The sequence below is a fragment of the Anabas testudineus genome, chromosome 6 (assembly GCF_900324465.2).
Source record: "Anabas testudineus chromosome 6, fAnaTes1.2, whole genome shotgun sequence".
Classification (NCBI taxonomy): Eukaryota; Metazoa; Chordata; class Actinopteri; order Anabantiformes; family Anabantidae; genus Anabas; species Anabas testudineus.
Genome location: NC_046615.1, coordinates 20,415,269 through 20,440,413, shown reverse-complemented (window position 1 = coordinate 20,440,413; position 25,145 = coordinate 20,415,269). Strand labels below are relative to the sequence as shown.

Genomic DNA, 25,145 nt, shown 5'->3' with positions numbered 1-25,145 from the left:
CTGGATTGATTGATTGCTTCTGTGGACAGGTCTCTTTATACAGATCACGAGCTGAGAGGGCCAATGTCAGCTCGTTACCTGTATAAGATCCACCTGGGAGCTCGAGATCTTGCTGACGGATAGGGGATCAAATACTTATTTCCTTCATGGAAATGCAAATTAATTTATAACTCTTTTCGAAACGCATTTTTCTGGATTTTTTTTGTCATTGTTGTGTCTCACTGTTCAAATAAACCTACCATTGAAATTATAGACTGATCATTTCTTTGTTAGTGGGCAAACTTACAAAATCAGCTGGGGTTCAAATTATTTTTCCCTCACTGTATAAAGTCAGCAGTGCGTCTCATTAGTGAAACAACACAAAACATATTGCTTCAGTTCTACTTGTATTTAATTAATCTACAGCTTATTAACATTTCTGTCAGATTTATAAAGTAAACAGATTTGACAAAACATTACAAAACATGTTGCTACAACACAGCCATAAAAAGATGCAATTACAATTAGAGCAGACAGTGGTATAATGTACATGTATCTGTTTATGTTAAGATGTTAAATGATCACTATATACGCTTGCCTATATTTAGCAAGGTCCTGCATTTACAGTGTCCTTCCACTTGGGGGTCAGTGTTTTCAGTGTCTTGTACATGTGCACCAACTGTTTGGGACTTGAACCAGCAACATACTGGTCTAAACTAGACTTGTCATAAAATGAACTGCATATACAGTACAAAAGTATTTATCCGCTCTATGGTTATCCTGACTAAAGCATAGATATTCTCAGGCTGACTTTTATCTAGGGAGGCTACTCTGTACATGCCCACAATAAAACATAAGAAGACATCTAAATCAAGCAACACCTGTGTAGGAGGATCAGTGCTGTGTGGGGGCTTTAAGCTTATGGTGTACTTCACATCTCATTTACAGTTACAGCAAAAAATCACAAATAGATAATCTTCCAAGTTAACTACATTGGAGCATGTACTGGGTTAAGGGTTAAGGGTTAAGGATCTCGCTCAAAGGCGCCTCAGGTAATGAGGGACATAAGCAAGCACTGCTCTGTCAATGATTCCACATCATTACTGTGTCAGTCCGAGGATTGGGCTTTGTGACTCTCCTGTCACAAGTTCACTTTTCAACCACTGCTCCAATTTGAACAGAGCTATGCTGAGAATTAGAAGGGGTCACCAAACTGTGTGTGATGAAAAAGTATTAATGTAATAAAAAACTGGAGATCTGTTGGAGATGTGATGCAATAAAATTCCAAAAACAAATCAATCACATGGAGCATTTAGTGTCATCAGCACATCAAAAAATAAGCTCTGGTTCAACTTAAGATACGAGTGGAGAGTGAAAAGCACATTAGTTGCACATTTTCACTACAACAGGCTCAGTGCCATCTGTGTTGGCAGCTTCACCACTTATCCTGGTGCCTCAATATGCTGGCAATGTCGCTGCGCCTACTGAGGCTCCAGATGGATGAGCCACAACAACGCCAAACACCCAGACCTCAATAAGACTGTTTTATAGTACCATCAAAAGTGAAATGCCTAGCTACTCATCTGTGTTGAGAATTCTGTAGTCGCTGTGTCCCTCTGGCCTTGGATTGTAGGGAGCTAAATATTTTTGGAGGTGTCTTTGGAATGACTGTCACTGTAGCAATGTTTGGTGCAGGCTTAAAATAGCTGCTGGGAGAGGCTGTATGGGAGTAAATAGGCCTGTTATTAAGCAGTTCCTCTCTTTAAGAAGGCCAACCAGGAAATTACCATGGTAGGAAAGAGCTGCAGCCTTTCTTATGACAGCTTCTAAAACTGCCAGCATCTCACAGTGAGTTATTTTCTATTTAAAAATTCTTGGTCTTCTTGGTTTTGGCCGTGATTTACCATGGTGCCGTATACCGATTACAATATAGCAATACAAAAAGGTCAAATCATTCTTTAGCTGAGGGCTAATCTTCAGTGATGACAACAGGTGAAATGACAGTGGCACTGAACAAAACTACCTTCCCATAATCACTCTCCCTTTTTTCTCCAAGACCAACAACAAAACCTTTACATGTTTCTAGTCCTTCGAAACCTATGTGAGAACCGTACACTGTGGAGGGGTATGACAGAAATGAACTGATCTTGATCACTGATGCGTGACAGAGCTCAAAACAGAAAATTTGGCTCAGCTCTGCTCCAGACAACCACAAGAGATAAACTCAGTGAAACTGGACACTAGCATGGAAAAATAAGATACGGGGAGCAACACCGGAGCCGTTTGTTTAGTAGATGAAAACAAGACTATCTGCTGTGACAACACAACCTTAGAAACTGGTCTGTAGTATTGTAATAGTCACAGCAATACGCTATATGCTTCTGGCTGCTCATTAACAACATGTTATGCAACTAGAGACAAAAACATTTTTGTCATTCTATTCCGATTGCTTATGAAATCAAGCTTATTCTGCTAACGCACTAATTGTATGCACTTGACAGGTGCAGTGAATATAAATCTGAACTACCTTCCACCCACCTTCTGCCTTCATCTTTGAGTCTTGCATAAATACAATTAAGAAAAAATGTGGGTGGCACTAATACTACTGAGGAAGTGGGTGATCACAGAAGAACAAATGCTTGAATACAGTAGATGTCTGAATTATCCTAGTGCAACGGACAGTGTAACAGAGTGTGACAGAGTACTTTCTAGGAAAATAAAACATTACGGTGAATTATGCTGTATTTGTTTTAGTTTTTGATTTATTGATTTGAAGTAAAATCATTAACTACAGAGGCACATGGTGGTAGGCCCTATTTTTCCAACACTGTCAAGTTGTCATGAGATTTTGCAACTGTAGTTTATGTTATCATTAAAAAAACATTGAAAAGTGATAAATACTAATATTAATATCATAAACCCCCAGAAGAAACACACAAAAATGTCATTTATAAAATTAAACTGTGTGTTACTTCATAGTAGCCATGAATGCATTTCCCAGCCTTTATATTTAATTACTTATTACTTGGCAGTAGTTCTGTGTTCATTTGTTTACGTCAATGTGTACCTGCTGACCCAGCTGGCAGGAATGCCATGCAGGGCGAATAGAGTGAACTGAAGGTGATCAGTGGTGCCAGAAGCTTCTCTGCTGCTCCTCCCCTCAACAGCTTCTCCATCTGCAGCCTGTGGCAATGGAGGCGAGCTAAAGGAGACGGAGGGAGAACAAAAGGAGCGCAAGTAGAGCTTGGCCAGGTTGTAGACAGCCTGTGTTAGCAAGGCCATGCTCTCCTCCACAGGACTGGTGGAACCTGTCAAGGTCAGATATGGATCAGTGTGGCATCATAGAGGTATCATGGTGGTAAGCAGTACTGCACACACATTTATTATAAGATAGCTATAGAAAGTCTAGATGAATGAGTGGAGGCTGAGTGCGACTGTATGTACAAAACCTACCATTTGATGACTGACCAGATGATGTGGATCCCAGCTAGAAAATATAATATGCTTGTCTTAAAAAGATGCTCTCACACAAACACTACTATGATGAACGTCTGAGTGTGTGGTGTGCATTTAGTGTGCATAAAGAGCCCACCTTAGGTGAGCGTGTCCTGGGTAAATTGACAGAGTGTCGTAGCCTTTTGACAGCCTCTGTGATGTCCTGCGTTTCCACCTCATCCAGTGCACAGCACAGATTCTTCACAGTCTGTATCACCCGGTCCACGGTCTTATATTGGGTACTCTGAAAGTAAAAAAGTTACAGAGCAGGTTGGTATAGCATGTGTTACAGAAACATCACCCAACACATACAAGCTTGTTGGCCTGTTCTTGGTGTGTACTTTTGTTTTCAGTTCGACTTTAAACAGTCAAATCCATTGTTTATCTCAAGAACAACACATCAGAAGGTCTCCAGAGGCCTAGCACCAACAATGAATCAATCTCATTCTCATCTAAAGAGTATTTCACAATCAAACCAGCCTACTGTGTGTGTATGTTTGTATAAACACAGTTTGAAACAACACACTTCTGCATGCTAAAAATCACATTAATTACAGTATTTGATATGATTCTGTCATGGCTCACACAAAATAAATAAATTCTGATGCCGTCATCAGGTTTAAGTTGGTTTTGGTGGGTGGCATGTGCATAGTTTAGCTCTCCATTCTCTCCACAATCTGTATTTAATTAAAACCAACACTGAAAACAGATGTGCCATTTCTAGAAAACCTGTCTTCCAGGAATGACTAGTCAACTAATGTTTATGGATACAGTATGGGAATAAGGATTTAACACAAAAACATATCTGAAAACAATGTCTCATATTATACTATTTAGTCACAATCTGTCAGAGATAGGCATTAAGGGATACATGGGAGTCTATGAAGACAGCTAAACAATAATCCATTTTGAAAATCCATCTGATGCACAGTGCAGTGCAGATAGAGTGGACATCGCTGGTAGATGGTTTATGAACACTGCAATAAAAAAACTCCCCGAGGAGCAAACAATGAGTTCACAGTGCAAAGGCAAATTTCTACTTTTTCCAAGCTACAGACCAGGAAATCACCAAAATGAATTTCCATCCTATTTCTTTACTTTCCAACCCTTAAGAGAGACCACATGTACCTCATTTTGTAGGCAACTGTTTACTTGATTGTGATAGCCTTCCAAATAGTCAGCCAGGCTTTGTCTGCAAGAAGACGGACAGGGAGAGATAACCAAGAAATGAGAAAGGACAGGAGGAAGACTGATTCATTTACTGTCATGCTGACAGAAAAGTTAATTATAATAACTTTGTTTTAGATTGCTAGCAAATCTTTAGATGCTTGTAGAATACTTTAAAAAGATTTCTTAAAGTTTTCTAGTTAAGGATCAATAATCAATCCTGCATGACTAGAAAACAAAATCTCAAGTTCTACAGCTTCATTTTTCCAGACTGTGCAGCAATAAATCATACCTGGTGACATTCTCCCTAAAAGGCCGCTCCACCTGGCCAAGGTACTTCTCTAAATCTATTGTAGAGTTGTCGTCTTCCACCTAAGACAAAAAAAACAAGCTTTTCACTATACATACAAGCTGCAGAGAGAGGTGGCTCCCACAGATAAATTGTCATCAGCTGTTCAGATCATAACTTTTACAAAATCAGGATTATACAAGGAAGGTATAAAATTAAACTTCAGTAAAATTCTCCTATAAATCATATGTTAGGTTGATAGAGTGACTTACAGTGCGCGCCAAGTCTCTCCTCATGGTGGAGTGAGAGAGTAGTTGTAATGTGATCTCATTCTCCCACTTCCTGCAGTTCTGGACATACTCATGGCTGCCTAGGCTGTGTTTACTGTAGCATAGGGCAACAAAAGGGTTAGGTTGGGGTTACCTAAGGAATAATAATAATGAACGAAAACTAATAACACCATCAGTGCATTGTCCTATGAGAACTGGTACAACAGTGCTGTAATTGTCTAAAAACAATGAAGCATTTAATATAATTAGAGCAGTACTCACTTCTGCAGCACCTCCTCCTGGCCACATACTTTGAGCAGGTAGCTGGAGAAGTCCACCTTGTCGAGGTCATCGTGGACCCAGCAGAGAGTCTGACTGATCAATAACTCCACAGGAGAACTCACTGTGGAAGGGGAAGAGATTGATTTGATTAATAAGAGTAAAGGAGGCAAAGAGAGACAGAAAGTGATATATATTGAAGGGAGAAAGGTAATCACATGAGAAAGTAAGCAGCAGAGAAAGTGTAATGCCAGAAAGAATAGATTTGAAGGATATAGATAAAGAGGGAAAAGAATGAAATGGAATAATGAGAGAAGAGAGGTTTACAGAATAAAAAAAATGTGATGCGCATTTGGACAAATTCACAGCTTACACATACTTTATCCAACACTCAAAAAACATAGGGTGGAAGCATCTTGATACAAGATGCAAGAGATTAACAAGAAGGATTTGTGGTTTTACGACGGTTCAAGTAAAAGCACAGAGGACTCAGTAGTGCCTCAAACATCCCATTCTACCTGTGAATTTAACATCTGACGTGCCCATGTATGTACCTGCTTGAGAGGGGTCAGAGGTCAAGGGTTACAATATACCCATTTAGTTAAAAAATTACCATAAAGTGCTTTAGTTGCTGTTAAAAGACACACGTGTGAAGTGAACTCTAGGCCTTATGGTTACTGGAATTTGTCTCTAACCACAAACCATGCTGCCATGTTTTCAACGGCTCAAGTTTCATTTCAAATCAAACCTGGTCTCGGATCAAAGGGATAACAGTGCTGTGTTGTGGAATTACATTAAGTGTTGGGGAGGATTCGGGGTCAGCTCTAGATGTTTGTGTATGCCGATGTGTCCAGCCAAGGGAAGCCAGGGTGCAGAGCGTAACCTGATACAGGGCAGATTATTCTGCTCTGTAGCTACTTCTTCAAAGGTTTAAGCACGCTCTTAACCTTCTTGTCCATACACAAACACAAGCAGACAGATACAGACTCTTCACATACAGACACATCTCTGCTTTGGACTTAGCATACACAGGCAGGTTATTTCGCATAGAAACACAGAGGGAGCCCACCCCTAGCTCCAGCAATAACAGGCCTCCACCCTTCAGAGGAATGGTGCGTCTTTTCTTACCGCTTTGATCAGTAGCTTTAACTTCACGGTTTTGTATGCCTGTGTGGTAGTGGTGGTCGCAGAGGTTATACAAGTGTTAGGATGTTTTGTATCAAAGCAATTAGAAGGCCACACCTCATTTTGAGAGTCATTTCTGAGTTCATAAGGGGAATCCCATCAGGGCCTTTGTGAGGGAACCAGTGGAAGGAGTAGAAAATGCATTCACTGCATACTTTTAATCAACTCACACATGCATGGAAAATGGTGCTAGCAAATAAATATACATAGCCAATTTGACACAAACACGTAGATCTAAGGATTTGGGAATAAAATAGCATGATAAATACAGCTACTACAATAATTAACCAAAAACTACCATAATAAGCAACTTTTGGTACAGGATTCAGGACCAACCACGGGCTTGTAGGGTCCACAATAAGCTATGGAGAGGATAGAATAAAGCTAAAAGTAAAACAGCTAAACTCATATTGTAAAGAAGTAAAAGACAAATGATTTAATTCCTCTGAGTCAGATTTCTGCACACCTTCAGAGGACAGAAGGTTAAGGTAATGGATGGATGGATGGACTCAGATTTCAGTAAGTCTCACTGTGGGATACAGATTCAGAGACACAAGGAGACATAAAGTGATGGAATAGTAAAAAAACAATTGTTAGAAGTACAGAGTGTATCAGAAATAAGACAAGTTTGCAGCTGAGTGTCTGCACCTTTATGATTGATGATTGACAGCGTTTGGGGCTCTGTGATGTTAAGAAGTTGTCTAAGCTATTACATCATTTACTGAATACGAAGCTGTAATCTCCTGCATGACACACTACATGAATGAAAGGAAATAAAGATGGATAAGCTCATCCATTTTTAAAACCATCCATCTCTTTTCTTTGATCCCTCCCCCGATTCTCTCGTTTTCTCTTCTCCTAATCTCCCTTCCTCCTATTCTCTGCTTTCTCTGTTTTTTGACCTTTTTCTATGCATTGCATCTTCCCTTACTCAGCCACAGTATGTGAGTAATCCCCAGAAGCCAAGCAGTTCACAGCCAAGCCCTGCAAGAAACTCCTTGCTGCCAGCTCCCTAGAAAAATAGCAAAGTGAGAGATGCACCGGGCGACACCAGCAATAGCAAGCAAGAATATTGCATTCTCCTTTTAAAATTGTTGGCTATTTTATTACGGCATTCATTCCTTATTTAACAGATTTGCCAGTTCTCCTTTTCTTGTAATTACAAAAGACAAGCAGGAACAAGTGAATACAGTATAATGACCTTTTGCCATGCTGAGTTACACAATATATCCATTTCCACAGCCAACAGTCAGAGAGAAGTAAATAAACACAGGCAAGAAAAGAAGACAGAGAGATAACAAAAAAAGACAGGGAAGCAAATGAGGGAAGAGAAAAACCAACAAGAATAGAGAATTTCTTGTGTGTCACATTAAACTGTAGTCTCTGAAGTGATGACAAGTTTAAGAGATTTAGTGGGATAACAGACGAAAACAGAGTGGAAGAGGAATGAGAAGATGCTGCAAGGAAACAAGAGTGCAAGAAAATACCGTAATCCAAGAGAAAGGGAACTTGTGAAAATATAAATAAAAAGGAGATAAGAATAGTGTGAATAAAGATGAAGACAGAGAAAGAATTGAAGAAAGAAAAAAGTAGAGAATACAAAAGAGTAGCTATGTGCAGAACTAAAGCGTATTGTTTCTGAGTGCAGATTTGTGACCAAACACAATTATATTATATATTAAAACACTAACAACAACACAGGATGTCAAACAGGAAACAACAAAATAGACATCATACTAGAGAGAAATGATCCGAGCACAGGGATAAAGGGAGGTGAAGCAGGAAGTTGAGATAAACTAAGACAATGCAGGAAGCTGGCAAAGTAAAATTAGGATGTACAGTAAAGAAAGTAGTAAACATACTTCCAATTGGTTGTTGATGTTAACTGCTCTTTTCAGGGTCGTGTCTGGGTCAGTAGGATAGTGTGTATATACATACACAAAGTGCTAAAGCTTAACTATACTGTACTGAACTGTACTAACGCAGTACAGGTTGGCTTTCACTGGTGTGTCAGATATAAATATACAAGCATTAAAACTCACCAGACTACAAACCCCAACTTACTGTACATCAACACACACTCACACACATAGTGGCCCAGTGCTGATCCTCTGGGACCCAGACAGACAGTAGTGAACTTGGTCACATAGTCAGGATAATATGTATAACTAAAAAGCCCACTGTATTGGCTGACACCCTCCAGTGTGCTTGGCTTCACATCCCAAAAGACATGTCAGTCACAGTGCTTGTAGTTTTGTGTGTGTATAATAATAAGGGGTTAGCCAATAACAACTCTCCAAACACCCAGGAAAGGAAACCAAAACTTTTAGTAGGCCCTTGAAAAAAAAAGAAAAAGGAAAACTAAACTCCAGTCCCTTTTGCCCAACATGGCTACTCCATGGTGAGGGGACAAACCTTTATTTATCCAGAAAAGGAACGTGGTGTGCTTCCCACGACAGAAAAAATGAAAAGAAAAAATGAGGTCTGGAGGGGGTGAAGATTTTGGCAGCTGTGAATGTCGTTTCCTCCTTCAGAGGTCTCTTATCTGCAATCTGAGCTGCTCACTCTTAAAGGCAAAGGGGGTACAAGGTTTCTTTTCTGACTGACTTTAAAAAAAGCCATAAAATCCATGTTATATTCTGGAATTGTATGAAAAGTGATACAGTTTTATGTCCATTTCAGAAAGAAACATCTGTTGTATGCTTTTGTATCATAATTATGTAAAAAATGGGTCAAATAATAGAAATGTTTGATAATGGATGCTTACCATCACAAGTGAAGGTGACAGGCTGCTGAGATTCAGAGAATTCAATAGAAACCTTGACAGAGCAGCCATTGTCACCTCCACAGTCTCTCTGGGCGATGACCGGGCTGAGGACGAAGCCAGGGTTGGTGGACATGTCACTATGAGGGAACTTGGAACGCATGCTGAAGAAGAGAGGAAAAAAAAAAAAGTCAACACTTTCTTTTTCATATCATGCTCTACTCTGCCAGCCTGGCATGCCTCGATTCTATATCGGACTTTTAGATTAATCGAGAGCGGTATAAGAGGAGAGGGCTGAACAACTGCTACATGCTTTTAAATCCAATTGAAATGTACCATCTCTACCTTATTTCACTATGTCAATACAGCCTCCATACACAGTAATGCCTGTAATGCTAACACTAATACTATTGGCTTGAGTAGTTGGGTTGGTAGCGTGAGGTCGAGTTCCTTTCAACATCAAGCTATGTAAAGCATGTGTTCACCAACAAGCATGCAGGGAAATTGTTGGACAGGCAGTGGGCGTTGACTCTTATCATAGTGAAAGTGAATTCCCCAAACGCAGCTTTTATCATCACTCCACCTAAAACCTAAATTAACTATTGGAATGGGAAATTCTGTACAGCTTCAGGGAATGAACACAACTGCAAAACATGCAATTATGAGTATATATATGCATGAAAAGGAGTATGCATTTACGCACATACAAAGAAGGACAAATTGCAGTTGCTTTATGTAGTACATGACATTGATGTCGACGCAGGACTTGTAACCAAGAATTATGCAAATTACTTAGTTTGTTATTTATATAGAATCTGTAGCCCTAATGTATATATCATAAAGCAAGCTCAAAACAAAAATATACAGTCATCATTGTGGCAACACAATTAGTTCAGTTAGGTAGAAGTGACTTACACTTACTTCTACTTAGCCCTCTTCCCATCTTAGCTTTAGACAGTTCCAATAAGGAACTGGTTGCTAGTGTTTATACAGCAATGAGGTGACTGACTGTTATCTGAAAATCTTAATGGTGGGTCATAAATGATGACATAATGCATTTTTATGACTTCATTTATCTAAGAGATGTTGCTAAAACATGACAAAAGAAGTATCTGCAGCTATCGCAGTCACTGCTTGCAGGTTGCAGTTACAGTTGTGCCTGTAGATGGTGATATCGACACCTACAAACCTATAATGCGGATATTTTTTCCTCTATGTATCATGAATAGTCTAGAAATAAATTACCAACTTCCCCTTGTGGAGCACCTGCAGCCTGTAAAATGTGAATTTGGTAAGACCCAGATTCCTAAGTCATATAAGAGCTGTCTTAATTAGACCTGCATCTACTGACTTTTTGACAGCAAAACACATCAAATTGATACTGACATGTTGTTACTCTTTAAGTTCATGTGTTCAACTTAGCAAACAACAGCAAATTTACTCATCCAGCAGTTCCAGTTCCAGATTTGGAGTCTTGTTTTTGGCCACTTGGCAGATCTAAGAAACACTTTCTAAATGCTCTACTTTGTTCACCAAATAGTCAGGGGTAACACTGGTGTACAGTGTGTTTTTAGGGGTCAAAATAGTAAACTTCTGGGCTTGATAGTGAAACAATGGGAACTCAAGTTCTATTAGGAGGACAGGCTGCAGGTCATGTGTGACCCATATGACATTGTTTTCACATCATCATCTGACACAGTGTCTTAAATAATTAGTCATACCTGCTATAATATCAGAAATAGAGTTACAAGATACCCAAGCGATAAAAAGAAGGCCAATAATGGTCAATAAAGCGTCTTTATTTTGATGTCAGCAGAAAGGATCTTACGCTGCTATGTCTTCACAGAAGGCGACAACTTCCAGGTTTTGAGCATCCTGTTCCTCCAGAGCAGCATTCTTTACCAAATCTTTTCCTCTTGCCTTGTCCTAAAAAAGCAAAAGTGTCAAACACACAGAGTCAGGAAAGTTAAAAATTCATATCTATTAATGACAAGCCTATATAGTCCAAACAGAATCATGGTAGCTGGAGACATTCATGACACAAACACAGTGACTGCCCGTGTGTGGTATTACTGTTAATATAGTTTAGCATTTATAGTGTGTCCACTTCATATGAACTTCTTAAAATTAATTATAATGCTGGGTTGTAGAAACAGATGCTTAAGGTCTTTATGATGATTTGTGTTTTTATTGAAAAGGTGGTTTTATTATAAACGCCTCAGAGCTATGAATACTGCTGAGTGAATAAACGTGTCAGCCAGACAAAAACAAAGACACTACAAAACACACTCTGAGGTCTCCAGTTTCTGTCACATAAATTATCAGTCAACATTTAATTAAAGGTACTTTTAGCTAACATTTGTTTTACTGAGCTAAATTTTACTTAGAATGAAGAAAGTTTTATAAGATATGGAGGTAATATTTTTATCAAATCAATCTCTTTTCACAAAACATTTTAGGAACTGAGTTGTAAATATGTTTCTCTCTCTTTCACACACATGGATACCAAGACAAATCTTTTGGGAATTACTCTAAAAGATTCCTGGAGGCTGGCTTGCTGCCGGGAACTTGCAGTTACGCTCTGCTTTTTACTGCTGTCTGACTGCCAACGGCTGAGGAATGTGCTTCCTGTGGCACAGGAAATGAGAAGTGAAAGGGCCCTAACTCTTCCTGTGCCAGGCTGTGAGCCGTCTGCAAAACTGCTCAGTCATAACTTGGAAATCTGTGACTCTGACATCATTCCCAACAAGGGAGAGAGGTTTGAAGAAAGGGCAGGGAAGGCAGGAAAGGACACACAGAGATGGTGAGAGAAATGTCTGGAGTGGGATAACAATAGCTTATTCTGCCCCATGGAGACTTCATGTTGATTTTTTTCAATGAGCCCAGGAGGCTTAGAGCTGACCACTCATGTGCAACATTTAGTACAACGTGTTATAGTTACAGTATAACAGTACTGTCATATGGAAGGCCTGTCTGCACTAGTCCTGAGCCTTATAACTCTAAAACTATTCATTAAAGGCAAAATGCCAAAAACATGTTAAAATAAAAAAAAGATATTATAGATAAAGATATTAAGATAAAGATATGATCCAGTCACAATACATTTGTCATTTAATTAGTTGGGACTGATGGCCTGTGCAACCCCACACTAACAACAGGTGGCTGTCCAGCATGTAGATGGTCCAACTTTACGAGGTACATTAGCTGAAGTGACAGAGCAGCAACAAAATCTGAACACAAAGAGGTCTGTTGGACACCTTGGAGACATACAAATATGGACAGGTGTGAACAGCAACGTGTCTCGGCTGTCCACTTTGTTTTTTTTTTTTTTTAAACCAAGTGTTAACAGGTTCATTTAGACCACAACCATGCAGCTCAAGAGCAGAGAACTCTTGTTCAAAGCAGCGAGCTGACCTGACATAGCACCAGGAGATAGAAATCTCTAAGCCAGCATGGAGTTTGGAAAGGAGGCCAGAGCTTGACACCAAGCCACCTGCGTTAAGAGAGGCAGACGGTGGACTGGATTCCTGCTTGCACAGTTTAACTCAAATTTTATGATTTTTGTGGACTAGAATTTAAAATTCTGTTTATGTTCAATGTGCCTTTTTGCACACGTGGCTTCATATTAAAAGATAATTCATAATCAAAATGTGGGACAAGTCTTTGTTACCATGTATTATCGAGAACACACTTGTTGCCAGTAAGAACTACCTTTAAATAACCAGAAATGATTGATCACAGTTTTACACTTTATGCTTTCCAGATATGAGAAGGAATTTTGGATGAGAAAAAATATCAATAAACAGAGGAAGACGGAGCTGGGGAAGAAAGAAAAAGAAGAGAAAGCGATGACAGAGGATTATAAAGAGAGACAGTGAAGCGATAGAAAGGCAGGGAGAGAGGAGACCAACAGAAAACATTTAGAGTGTTTATGTTTGGAGTCAGGACTGCCTCAGCAAAAACAAACACGGACAGATAATCCAGACTGGCTGTATTAGCTACAACACACACACACACACACACACACACACACACACACACACACACACACACACACACACACACACACACACACACACACACACACACACACACACACACACACACAAACGGGCTGCACAGTGGCACAGGCCCGTCTTTGTTTCACTGTATGGATATTGCCATCTGAACTCATGGGAACAGTTTCATATGATTCACACGTTGACTAATCCTTCCTCTGATTTTGCTGAGTTGTCTCAAGGGACTGCCCGGAATACTGGGAACCCATTGTACACCATAAAGGAAGATTACAACAGTAATGGTGCCCAATTATTAAACTGTGGAAATGTGACCGGTAGTTTGAACTGGTCAATGTCAAAAATCCAACCCTACTTTTATTCAAAAGAATCCATTAATGTGAATTTTTTCTTTCAAGTGAAGGACTTTCCTGATGTATTCTCCGTACTTGTCAAAAGTTATTTTTCCACCCATTTCAAACCTCCGGTGATTTAACTGTCCTGAAAAATGTCCATCATAGCACAACCCAAGTCTGGTAAAGATGCTTTTTGTCCAGGATGTTCTACATCACTTAGTTGGCCACATTCTGCTGCCAAGTGAGACATAATCAATAATAAAACATGTGACCGCTGCTTCTAAAAAATGACACAGATGTGAAACTATTTGTTTTTTTCTAGAATAACTTAATCTCAGGGCTGGCTGAAGAGGCCTGTTACAACAATTTAGAATCTGCTTGTCAGCTGGTGCTTGTGCTGGAGAGAGGGAATAAAAGGTGTTTGCATGCTTTAACCCAAGTGCTTTCAGAGGATCAAACAGCATCTGACATGATGTACAAAGAAGTTCTCTTTTCTCCCCTCTTGAGAAAGAGCAGCAGATAGATCCTGCAGGATGTAGGAAAACCTATAGCACTTATTTTCAACTGCTCTGGTGACCACAGTAATATGGTTTATTACAAAACAATCTAAGCAAATGTACAGTAGTGGTTATAAAATCGTGCTTTTTCAGATACAGCAGTCAGACAAAAATCAGCAGATCTGTGCTGTTATGGTTTTGGCTTCAGTTCTACATCTCTAAAAGGCCTTTCATGCTTTCTGTTGATGAACAAGGCCAGACATAAAAAAACAGAACTGTTTTAGTAAACACTGTTTAGTTTGATTGGCTAGAACATGGTTAGCAAGAGGAACTTTGTGGTGTCTCCCATGGGACACAGACAGACACAGTAAAGCCTGACTGGGTACAGTAGCAGAACTGAAAGACTTCACCAACAACAGCCATGACCAAGCCCAACATCAGTATTGAGTTACTGAGTTATGTAGACATCAGGTCTTGTTAGCTCTCGTGCCAGCCTAGTGAAAATGACACCAGACTGTCCAGATGAAGCCTGCACTCCAGTCTTCACTAGTCACCGACAGTAACAATCAGGAATCCTTACAGTAACATATGACGGTTAGCTAACGGCATATTATCTATATTTTCATTTACACTGATGATGACCTGCAAGTCCCAACCTAATACAAGCAAAATGTAGCACAGCTACTGCAGCCTTCTTTTTTCCAATATAACTACATGGGAGATGAACCAGCAATTACTGAGGACATAAAGATTGACTTTATTTGGATGTGTCAACTATTAAAACTTTTCTTTTAGGCTGCTTATACTTATGCTTCTACTGAATACACTATTCCACTTCTTCTTTCTATTAGGAAGTGAGTTTTGGCTATTCAACTCACTTCCTGTGATAAACTGAAAACTATGACTTAAAACTGTGGTTTAAGGGACATACTCATAGTGTGATAGACCCTCTCATATATTTGCCATTTTAAGACATGAATACGTTTCAGTTATGGTAAGAACCTGTTGAGCTTTAAACATTAAAGCTACCAAAACAAATCTCAACAACCGTCCTATGTTTTCAACGATTAGTCAACGTTTTTCTCCTTAACAGATTCAGTCTTAATACTGGTTAGCAACAGTGGTTTTATGTATATATGTATATATTATATAGGTTAGTTTCTGATTTTTACTTGTTACATCACACTATCTTCTACAATGGTTTTCCTGTTTTTTACCAGTAAACAAGGTCAAAGGTTGGGATACACAGAGCTGTTTGCCAAGTGAGTCACATTTAACTAGAATCTAAGTCACATCCTTCCAGTGCAACATGTTCCTTCATCACTGCAATCTGTGTGGTGAAACAAATTTTACTAAATGTTAAGTGTGCTGCGGCATCTCATACTTGTGCATAGGCTGTAATTAGACGATAAAAGAAAATGTGGCACAGTCTGGTGCGGGGGTCGTGGAGGTGTGAGAGATGTAAAAGAATTCCCTGAGGGCTTTAATTCTGTGGGGGAAGGTGACATTTGACTTTGTAGTGGGTTGAAAAAATGTACAGAACATGCTGGCATACTCCAGAGTTCAGTTACACACATGATAATCTGGACCCACAGCACATATTCAGATAAAAACTGATAGCTCAGATAAAAATCGGGCTGCGGGTCATTTTGAAGGAACAGTGCAAGAACAAACAGGCATACACATGCTCAAGCAATGTGCAGTGAATTGGCAAACAAAATATTAGCTTTAGACATCTGAGTCTAGTTGAGTAAGGTTGTCTGGCTTACATTATCAACTTATCTTTTTTTTTTTATTCTATCTATAAAATGCCATACTGTTGACAATTATTCTATTGTCAACAGTAATTTTCTGTAGATTTGTTTGCTTAGAAATAATTTCTTAACTGTTAATAAGTGTTTTACTTTTTTAAACCAACAAATTTGCATCAATCTTTTTGCAGAGCAATGAACATACATGGCTCAATTCGCTTTAGACGATGCATAAACACATCTGACTAAAATTCTGACCATTTTTTCTCTGGATTTGAAAATCTACTACGTAAACAAAAAACTGTGTATCAAGTGAAACAACACTTCTTGTAACAAAAGTGAGGATAAGCAATTTGACCAGACTTGGTAGTGTGTGATAAATAATGCATTAACTTTCAGTGCTCCATTGCAAACAGTAAGAGCCAGGTCTGAACAGGCGTTGGTGTTGTGAGGCGTGACGGCCGAAATGCAGATAGAGCTGTTTGTTTGACTGCTGATTATCTCTAACCTACAACTTAATATCCAAAGACCATAGCAAGGCAGTAGCAGGATAGGACACGCAGTGAATATATGGAAGAAGAGAAAGTGATTGAGGGAAGACGAAACGCAAACTGAAACAAGTATAGTGGTAGAGGTTAAGAAAAGTGAAAGATTGAGATGATAGAGGAGGAGATTCAATTGAATTTCTATTTGTATAGAGCCAAATCATAACAGAAGTCCTCTCAAGGAATTTACAGTGTAAAGTTTAAGATCTTACAGAGTATAATCGTATAGAAAAAGAGATAAAGTCAAGAGAGGGAAAGAAAAGAGAAAAAAAGAAAATGAAAACAGAAAGCAGAAACACAAGAGGCAGAATGGGAGGCAAATAGACAACAGCGACTAAAAGAGGAGAAAGACAAATGTAGTACTTGTGGTGTGACTACACATTAGATAGCCTGGGTCTGACTAAGTCTCCTAGTTCAAGCTCATTTGTTCCATTTTACACCCCCCTTCCCACAGTACCACATCTTACTGTAAACTCTTGCCAACCACAACATGGCATGGGTACCTCTGGCTGACTGACACTCTAATTATATAAAAAAAAAACATACTGAGACACATAATTGCAAGTGCAACAACAGGGCAAAAAATGACAATCATGCACCAAGCATTGGCTGGTGACTGTTTCCGGTTTGTCCTTTTTTACATGAACTATGCAGTGGGTAAGTAATTAAAGATAAGTAAGTATATAAATAAAAGAAATAGTTTCCTTATAGTATAAAAAATAGCTTACTTTTACTGCTGTCACAAGGCTAACCCAAGTTCATCCTCGCATTGTTAGTAATGTGATATTAGATGCTATTTACAGAATCAGTTTCCCCATATTTGTCAAGGTTAAGGTTTAACTTGATTGTGTTTGCTTCCTTGCAAGGGTCAAAAGTTTCTTACTTTTTAGTTATGCTAATAAAAACATGTCATGTTTTGGCAGAGCAGAGCGATTACTTATGTGGACTGGACAAACATCACAGTACAGTCAACTTGCAACCACAACATGAGTCAAAGTGGTATTTTAGAATGTGTTGCTGTGCTGTTTCATAAGCTTTTAACTGTGAGTTAAAAGCTGTCTGATGTCTGAATCTGTATCAATGTCTCTAACTGATCAGCCCACATATAGCCTGGGTTTTTCAGAGAGGAGTTGTATCTATGTGTTGTACAACAGAGGTGGGAGTTTACTGTCATCACTGCCACTTATTGATGGGAAGCTGTTACAACTAAATAACTGCTTTACAATCAGATATTATAGTAATAAAGTGTTTAACATAACAACCCTTGTGTGATAAAACACATTCTTAACCATAATCTTCCTGTCATATTCACATTATACCAACAACCATGACTGATCTTTGTGTGATTGTATTTATACTTAGTAGTATAATAGTACCACAGACAAATATAAGGTATTGTTGAAAGGTTGTTAACTTCTTATTCTAGTGCTTATGTGGGGCATAGATGAGTAGGTGTTTCTGTTTGATAACAATATAGAGACCAAGTTTCAAGCAAGCAACCAACCACACTCATCTCAACCTCACATGCACAATGACTGCAGACATAATCAATGCAGATAACAAGTGAGAGTGCAGATGTGGGACATACATGAAGAGCATTGTTAAACTGACCAGCAAATGCAGGCTTGAACCGAGATACAGCATACAGGCAAGTGTAAACAAGTCCTATCTGCTGCAGGAACAAACAGACATCTGAAGACATGGCAGGGTGCATGGACTGGACAAGTTGCCTTTGATGAGTGACAAAGTGTAAGTGTCTGTGTGGAGACCCACACAGACACAGAGTCTGTAATTCACCATCATCTTTCCAAACACGTTCATATTATCTAAAATTTCCTGGTTTTCCTCAATCATGGGGAATTTTGGAAAGAAGGGCAGTGCACAGTGCTGCAAGGTTAATTATCTGCCTGGTGTGAGAAACATATCACAAAGACCAATTGTTTGGCCCCAACAACAGAGAAACACAATGAGCAGGAACTGGGCGTCTTGAGAACCTCAGAAAAACTGACACAATGTCAAACTGTTCTGTTTAACAGAACAAACCAGAGAGACCTTAAAAGTACTCTGTGGAGTTTTTTGACCACTGGTGGAAAAGCAATATCCCGATGAGGATGTGCCAGTACTCTATCGTTTGTTTTTTGTACCCTACCCCATGTGTACGTGGATGAGGCATCCCACAAGCACAAGGATGACTACACACATTTCTACAAACTCCAGAGGGTGGTAATACATATTGGCAGCCCGGCTTATAGCCTCAGACTCCCCAAATCCAAACATCATAAAAGGAGCTTTTCACTTCTGTCAGAGTATCTGACAAACTTATCTAATAAATGATATATGAGCTTTCATTTCCAGGCAAGAGATGAGCAATTTCTTATTGATGTGAGTCCCAAATATGGGATGGAAGAGGAGACTTGTGATGACAAAATATGTCAGCTGGCAGGCCTCTGGATGTCTGTACTGCTCTGAAATACTCTATTTTAACTGAAAGCTGCCAGCTAAATGACAGATGGCTGTTTAGTTTTGGGGAAAAAAGATTTAGAGGGAACAATACCCCATGCCACTTGCCGACAGTGCTGTCCCAAAAGAATGCTCTAAATATTCAGTACAAGAAAATAGATCACTCATGTTTTGCTTGGCAAATTAATCATAGTGAGGCAATGGGTAGCCAAACCACAGTGAGAAACTTGATTACAAGGAGCAGAACTACAGACGATGCTTCACTTGTGCTAGTAAATAAATGAAAAGTATACATGCAGTTGTAAGCAAGACTTGATGGGTGTTTTGGCTAAACAAAAAGATCCACCATCATCTGTTCTGACTAAACTTTACTCACACTGCTCAGCTTATATGAGCTTTGGTTGTATTAAGTAATTTATTCTGCCATGCACACTTCTGCCTATGATGTCAACAATCTGTCAAGACAAATTAATATTCATAAACTGACCTTTCAGAGTGGCTGTGGACTAACTCTTGAGCTGCATAGAAAACATGATCGACAATGGATGACTGAGCAACACTGGGCTAGTAGCAAGGTAGCTGCCCACTGGTTGGTGGCTAACAGCAAAAAGTTCAACCATGAAGCTGCCAGTTGTGTACACGTTAGAATGGGATATAACATTAACACAATACCAAGGATAAGGACATGCCTTTGAGTCAGCATCTGAAGAACTATGATGCAATGCAACCATTATTAAAGCCAATGAAAACTTTAAGTTGATGCTTTTTTCTATAACATGCAATATCCATGCCTAGATAAGCAAAAAAATGAAGTTCAAAAACACAGTATTAGCAGAGAATAAACATTGAAAAGCAGCTAATCTGCTTCATCAGTGTGAGGGAGCGGCTTGGATCAGATTTGATTCACAGTGGTCTGACAACATAAGCAAGCAAGTGTTATCAGAACCTTATTCAAACATTGCTAAATCCTGGGCCTGATTAGGATGCTTAAGTATGTGACATCGCATTTCTTCCCCAACTGAGCTCTGCCCAACCCAGTACAAAAAGCACTGGCTGGCAAAACAACAAACTACTAGAACTACTGAGCAGAATATTATATATTCATGTAGGATCCCAATGCTCACTGCAAGACGCTTACTGTCCCTTTAATATGAACAATTTTCTTGCTGTATTATACTGCTGAAGAATAAAAACTCAAATATCAAACATTTAACATTTTACTGCTCCTACCTGATTGTTCGGTTTGTGTTGGGAAGAGGTTTCAGGGATGTTGAGTGACTGACTCCTGGTCACAGCAGCTCCTATGGATGCTCTCCTTTGCTGTGGTCGAACTGATTGGGATGTTTTCACCTCCAATGGGGGGCTAGTGCTATTACTATTCCCTTTAGTCTCAAGCACTGCATCCCATGGATCTCCTGCAGGACTTCCTTGTGCTGTCTGTTCAGCACCTCCTGATGCCGTGGATGTGTCCTCATTTTCAGCTTTACGCTTTGTCAGTGGGTCCAGATCAAGCCATTCAAAGTGGCTAATGCTTGAAGATTCAGTCACTGCTTGCTGCTGGGGTGGCGGATTGGGTGCCAGAGAAGCTGTCACCGCTTGAGAGGAATCTAGGTCAGTGCTAGCTGATCTGCCATTCTTCAAGTATTCTGAGGTGCTGGCGATCTTATCAAACAGTTTGGCCATCTCTGGGTCCACGGCTGGTTGTGGGAAGACCATGGCAGCAGCGGGCTGGATGGGAGTGAAGGTCATGAAGGGTGGCTGCTGGGCTGTAATGGCTAAGAGGGGGGACATGGTTGAAGTATAACCATTCTGAAATGTGCCTGGTTTGGGGAATGGAGCTGAGGGAAACATTGGGGTAGGCCGATGCGTGGGAGTGGACAAACTGGAGCTAGATGGAGTGGACAGAACAGGTGTCCACTGGTTGCTCTGGAAAGGAGAGGAGCTACCAGGATGGCCTCCAGGGTAGGAGGCACTGAGGTTAAACCCCAGCAGTGAAGAGGGACGAGCCACTTTGCTGTTAGCCCCAAAGTTTTCATCAAGTAGGAGCTTTTCAAGTTCCTCATTGGTCAGCTTGTCCACATCAATTTCCCTGAACTTGTCCTGCTCTGCCTGTTTCTTGGTCTCTGGGAATACAATGAGGTCCTTTTCTGGTCTGCTAGTAGAGGCTGAAGGCTGAGGAGCAGTAGTGACAGATTTATATGTTTTTTGTTTTAAAGAGGATGAAGACAATGATGAAGAAGATGAAGAAGATGAGGATGACGAAGCTGTTAGAGTGTGTTTCTTCTCCCTTTGCAATTTTGCTAAAGCCTCTTCCTCCATGCGGAGTGCTTCCTCTTTACCCACAACCCCCTTTGGCTGGGGGACATCCAGCTTGAACCCATTACCACTTGATATCTGGGCCATTCTGTCAACTGGAAGGTGCCATGAGTTTGACTGCTTTTAAGTCACTGTGGTCCAAAGCGTTGAGAAGCGGATCTTTTAAACACCTACAAAGACCCAAAAAACATTGGGATACATGTTATGAAGACAAAGAAAAACAAGTTCAAAACTCTATAGTATAGTATAATACTCTAAAGTCTACTCCAAGTCATTTAGACAATTTTGAGATCATACCATATTATGGTGTATATATCTTTGATAGCCAAGGATTTTACCATTTGCCACTCCGTACACACATACTGATTTAAGTTGCTGGCCTGGGCATTGACAGTAAATGGGGTTCAGGGTTTTAAATCCAGAACTTTGGAGTGTGTGGATGAGGATAAGCCAGCGACACCAACACCAATCCTGACCAGCTCTTCCTCGTGAGCTACAGACACCCAAATGAGAGTATAAGCTTGCCCTAGGTCCTGTTGCTGGTTTCATTGCTTATTGATTGTTGCATATGCACAGCCATTAATTACTTGTGCTTACGTCAAGGACATCAGCCTCTCGCTAGTTACAAATGTTTGTGATACTTTATTCTCATCAATAAGTCAACTGAAAACTTCCTCCATTCATTCAAAAATAAAATAAATTAGAGGATGCTCATAACTTCCTAAATTCCAAATTCAAAGCTGTTACCAAACAAGGTTATCTTCCATTCCTAATAATCCTAAGTATTTATGATTAAGCAATGGCAGGATGAAGCCAAGACTATCTCACATCAATAACATGAGGAAAACATTGCTGCAAAGAGTGTTTTGTGGTCCTAAAATGACACAGTGCCTTCTCAAAGCAACCATTCATCGAACGATCACAGAGCCAGGGGTGAGTGAGGTCCTTCTCTCCCCAGGCGTCACCGGCCTCTCCTGAGCTTCCCCTCCCATTGTGGTGTACAAGGCTGGCTGTGCTGGGGCTCAGGCTAGCCTAGCACTATTGTGCAGCTGAGGAATTTGGCATGCTAAGCAGCCTAACAGGTCTCTCTCTTCCACTGGCCTTCTCTCCCTCTGTTAGCACCATGGCCCAAGATTGTCTTATCAGCTGTGCTAACACCAGCGGGCAGTGACAATGTGGCTGCATTCATTAAGCATTTGACTCCAAGAGCTTAGTGCCACACTCTGACAGAAAAACAGCTTGGGGACATAAATGCATAAAAGGAAAGGTCATTGTGTTTTAACTCCTGATGTCAGCAATAGCTTAATTCTCTGCAGAAATGTCACATACTCTAACCAAAATAGCTCATCTATATATTTACTGATTTTGCACTCAGTAAGAATGCACACTTTGACAGATACCTTGTAGTGCAGTTTCAGTGTAGTTTCATCATTTAAAAGTGACAAGTCAGTCTTTAATAATCTAAAGGTCAGAGCCCGTTAACTGTCTAAGTTAACACTGAACAGTAACTACTTCCTGATTCTGTATATAAACATTCAGACAAACTGAGAAATACTGCGTGTGATTAAGGTACACAGGCATACATACATATCAGTCTTACCAAGATAAGGACAATATGTTAGATTAGGTATGATAATTAAACTCAAGAATTTAGAAGATAACAGCCAACCTAGCCTTAATCTTGCAGTGAAAATCCTTGCTTGTGTGAAAGGATTAAGGGAAGGCAGAGGTTACAATAACAAAGGATACTCTGCCAGTCTAAAGAATTCACACATTCATTTGATGGTTTGATAAAACCATCACTGTGTTTTATAACCCCTTTAACATACAGTTTACTCACCCAGCTTTAAGATTAGCACATCTCATTCTATACTGCCTCACAATAGCACACAAAGTATATACTCTTTATCAGTTTGTTTTAGCTTTTTACTGAAGCTAAATTATTTTTATACCATTATGTTTTATATTGTTGTTGCATAATGTTGCAAAAAGGTTTAACTCGAACTTTAAAGGTTGATTCAGGATTTTCTGTCATTATACTGGGTCAGAGTTTTGCTTTCAACAGCTGTGAAAAATTGCAGATGTTAGCAACTGCTTAGTATAAATCTGATCAAAGTACAGCTCAACATCCTTAAAGAGGAAAATAAGTAACCTGGTCAGGTTTACAGATTGTTACAGCTATGTTCTATGGTTGTCAAGAAGACAAACAATACCGTAAAACTCCTCTTTTCACTGCATTGCCATGTCTATTGCTGAAGCTAGCTTGTGCAGGCCATTAGGTCTATAATAACCGAAAGGAGCCTGTTAGAGCAGTGAGGGGCCAAAATCCCAAATTGCTGTCCACACGTCTAAACCGATCCTATAACTAATGATTCTAGCATCAGCATGTACAGATAGATGCAAATTATCATAAAGTCTAAGTCTGGTCAGGTCTTGTAAACATTTGAAAGCCTTGGATACAACAGCATGATGGTATGTGGCAATAGATGTGAGCAGAGGAACATGCACTCACTACACACAAGCTGTTCTATTCAGTCTGCATGGCTTCTGTGTTCAGTAGTGATTCACCTCTTTAAGTTGCCTAAAGAGGACAAACTGTGGTTATTCACATTATAGAAGGTTCACCTTTCAATTTCAGTTGGCTAAAAAAGTTAATAACTTTCGTCAAATCGAAGATGTTTCACTTTTACTAGAAACCCAGACAACACTTAACTCTACACAACATACATCGAGCAGCTCATACTTTAAAAAGCATTACAGTGGTTCACTAAGTTAACATGTTTTTATGATCAACTCGGCTAAAGTTAGCTAAGTTAGCTAGCTAACCTGTCGGCTTATTTCTACCTGACACCAAATGATGTGTTGTGTATTGTCAATAAATCGGCTTCTTTTCGCAAACTCTAAGTTACCCATCTCAAAATAGGTCCTAGCTAGTTGTTAATGCGATGTAACAGTGACTTTAAATAAATAATAACACAGTAATCTAGCCGACTAACCCGGTTAGCCCGATCAAATGTCCCGTCTTGATACTTTTCAGAGCTGTTGTTTGGAACTTTAACTTTTCACTTTGCTAAGGTGGATGCTAAGTTAGTAGCTAACGTTAAACCTAAAAAACCACTAGGTTAGGGGCACACAACGTTCACAGAACCATAAACAGGTTATATTTAGCTAACGTTAAACAACTTAAGTTAATGACTTCTCCGGACTTGGATGGAGACTGGGCTGATAACTTAGAAGTAACGTTACCCAGGGAACTGTTTTGGTCCCACCGACTGTCCACAATCAGGAAGAACTGCGGGTTTGATAACACGGCAAACGGCCGGGTACTACCGGGACACAGCCGCCGATGTCCAGCAACCACCACGTACAACTTTTAACCGAACAGATTTACCGTAAAGAAAGGATAAGTTCTCACCTTTTAGCGGTGCGGCGCTTGGAGCCATTTTTCCTGCAGCTGCATTTTTTCCATCCACTCGCAGTGAAGGGACGTCAGTTCCTGTTGAGCTGGTTGAATGGAGTTTTGGTTGGATCCCGTTTCTGCCTGGATGGATCGATTTACCGGACTTTTAACGGGAAAGCAGCTCCACCGTGTGGAGCAAAGGAGCCAGTGTCCAAATAGATGGATGCAAAGTCTGCAGGGAGGTGCAGGAGAGCACAATTTACTGATGTACGTTTCTGGATTTAAGGGTAATTATGAACTACGCAGTTACATGTTGCTCATTCTGCACATGCTCAGTTAGACCCTCTACTTTTAATCACACTAAAATGGAAAAAACAAGAAATTAAGATTTTACTTAA

At 39.8% G+C, this 25,145-nt stretch overlaps 1 protein-coding gene across 3 annotated transcripts in view; it reads right to left on the bottom strand.

Annotated features, from left to right (window-relative positions):
* Positions 1 to 24,976, bottom strand: part of pik3c2a (phosphatidylinositol-4-phosphate 3-kinase, catalytic subunit type 2 alpha) — a 38,519-nt gene extending 13,543 nt beyond the window's left edge. The window contains exons 1-11 of one of the 3 annotated variants that reach the window (XM_026366120.1): positions 24,763 to 24,976; positions 20,262 to 21,517; positions 11,256 to 11,353; positions 9,431 to 9,591; positions 5,482 to 5,602; positions 5,203 to 5,314; positions 4,934 to 5,013; positions 4,603 to 4,666; positions 3,572 to 3,718; positions 3,433 to 3,466; positions 3,047 to 3,287 (exon numbers count right to left, since the gene is read on the bottom strand). In XM_026366120.1, the coding sequence (XP_026221905.1) occupies positions 3,047 to 3,287; positions 3,433 to 3,466; positions 3,572 to 3,718; positions 4,603 to 4,666; positions 4,934 to 5,013; positions 5,203 to 5,314; positions 5,482 to 5,602; positions 9,431 to 9,591; positions 11,256 to 11,353; positions 20,262 to 21,434 (2,231 nt within the window). In that variant the 5' untranslated portion in view covers positions 21,435 to 21,517; positions 24,763 to 24,976. Of the gene's footprint in view, positions 1 to 3,046; positions 3,288 to 3,432; positions 3,467 to 3,571; positions 3,719 to 4,602; positions 4,667 to 4,933; positions 5,014 to 5,202; positions 5,315 to 5,481; positions 5,603 to 9,430; positions 9,592 to 11,255; positions 11,354 to 20,261; positions 21,518 to 23,859; positions 23,879 to 24,762 lie in introns of those variants that run through there. The other 2 variants (XM_026366121.1, XM_026366122.1) reach the window with 2 other exon arrangements.
* Positions 24,977 to 25,145: the final 169 nt, after the last annotated feature.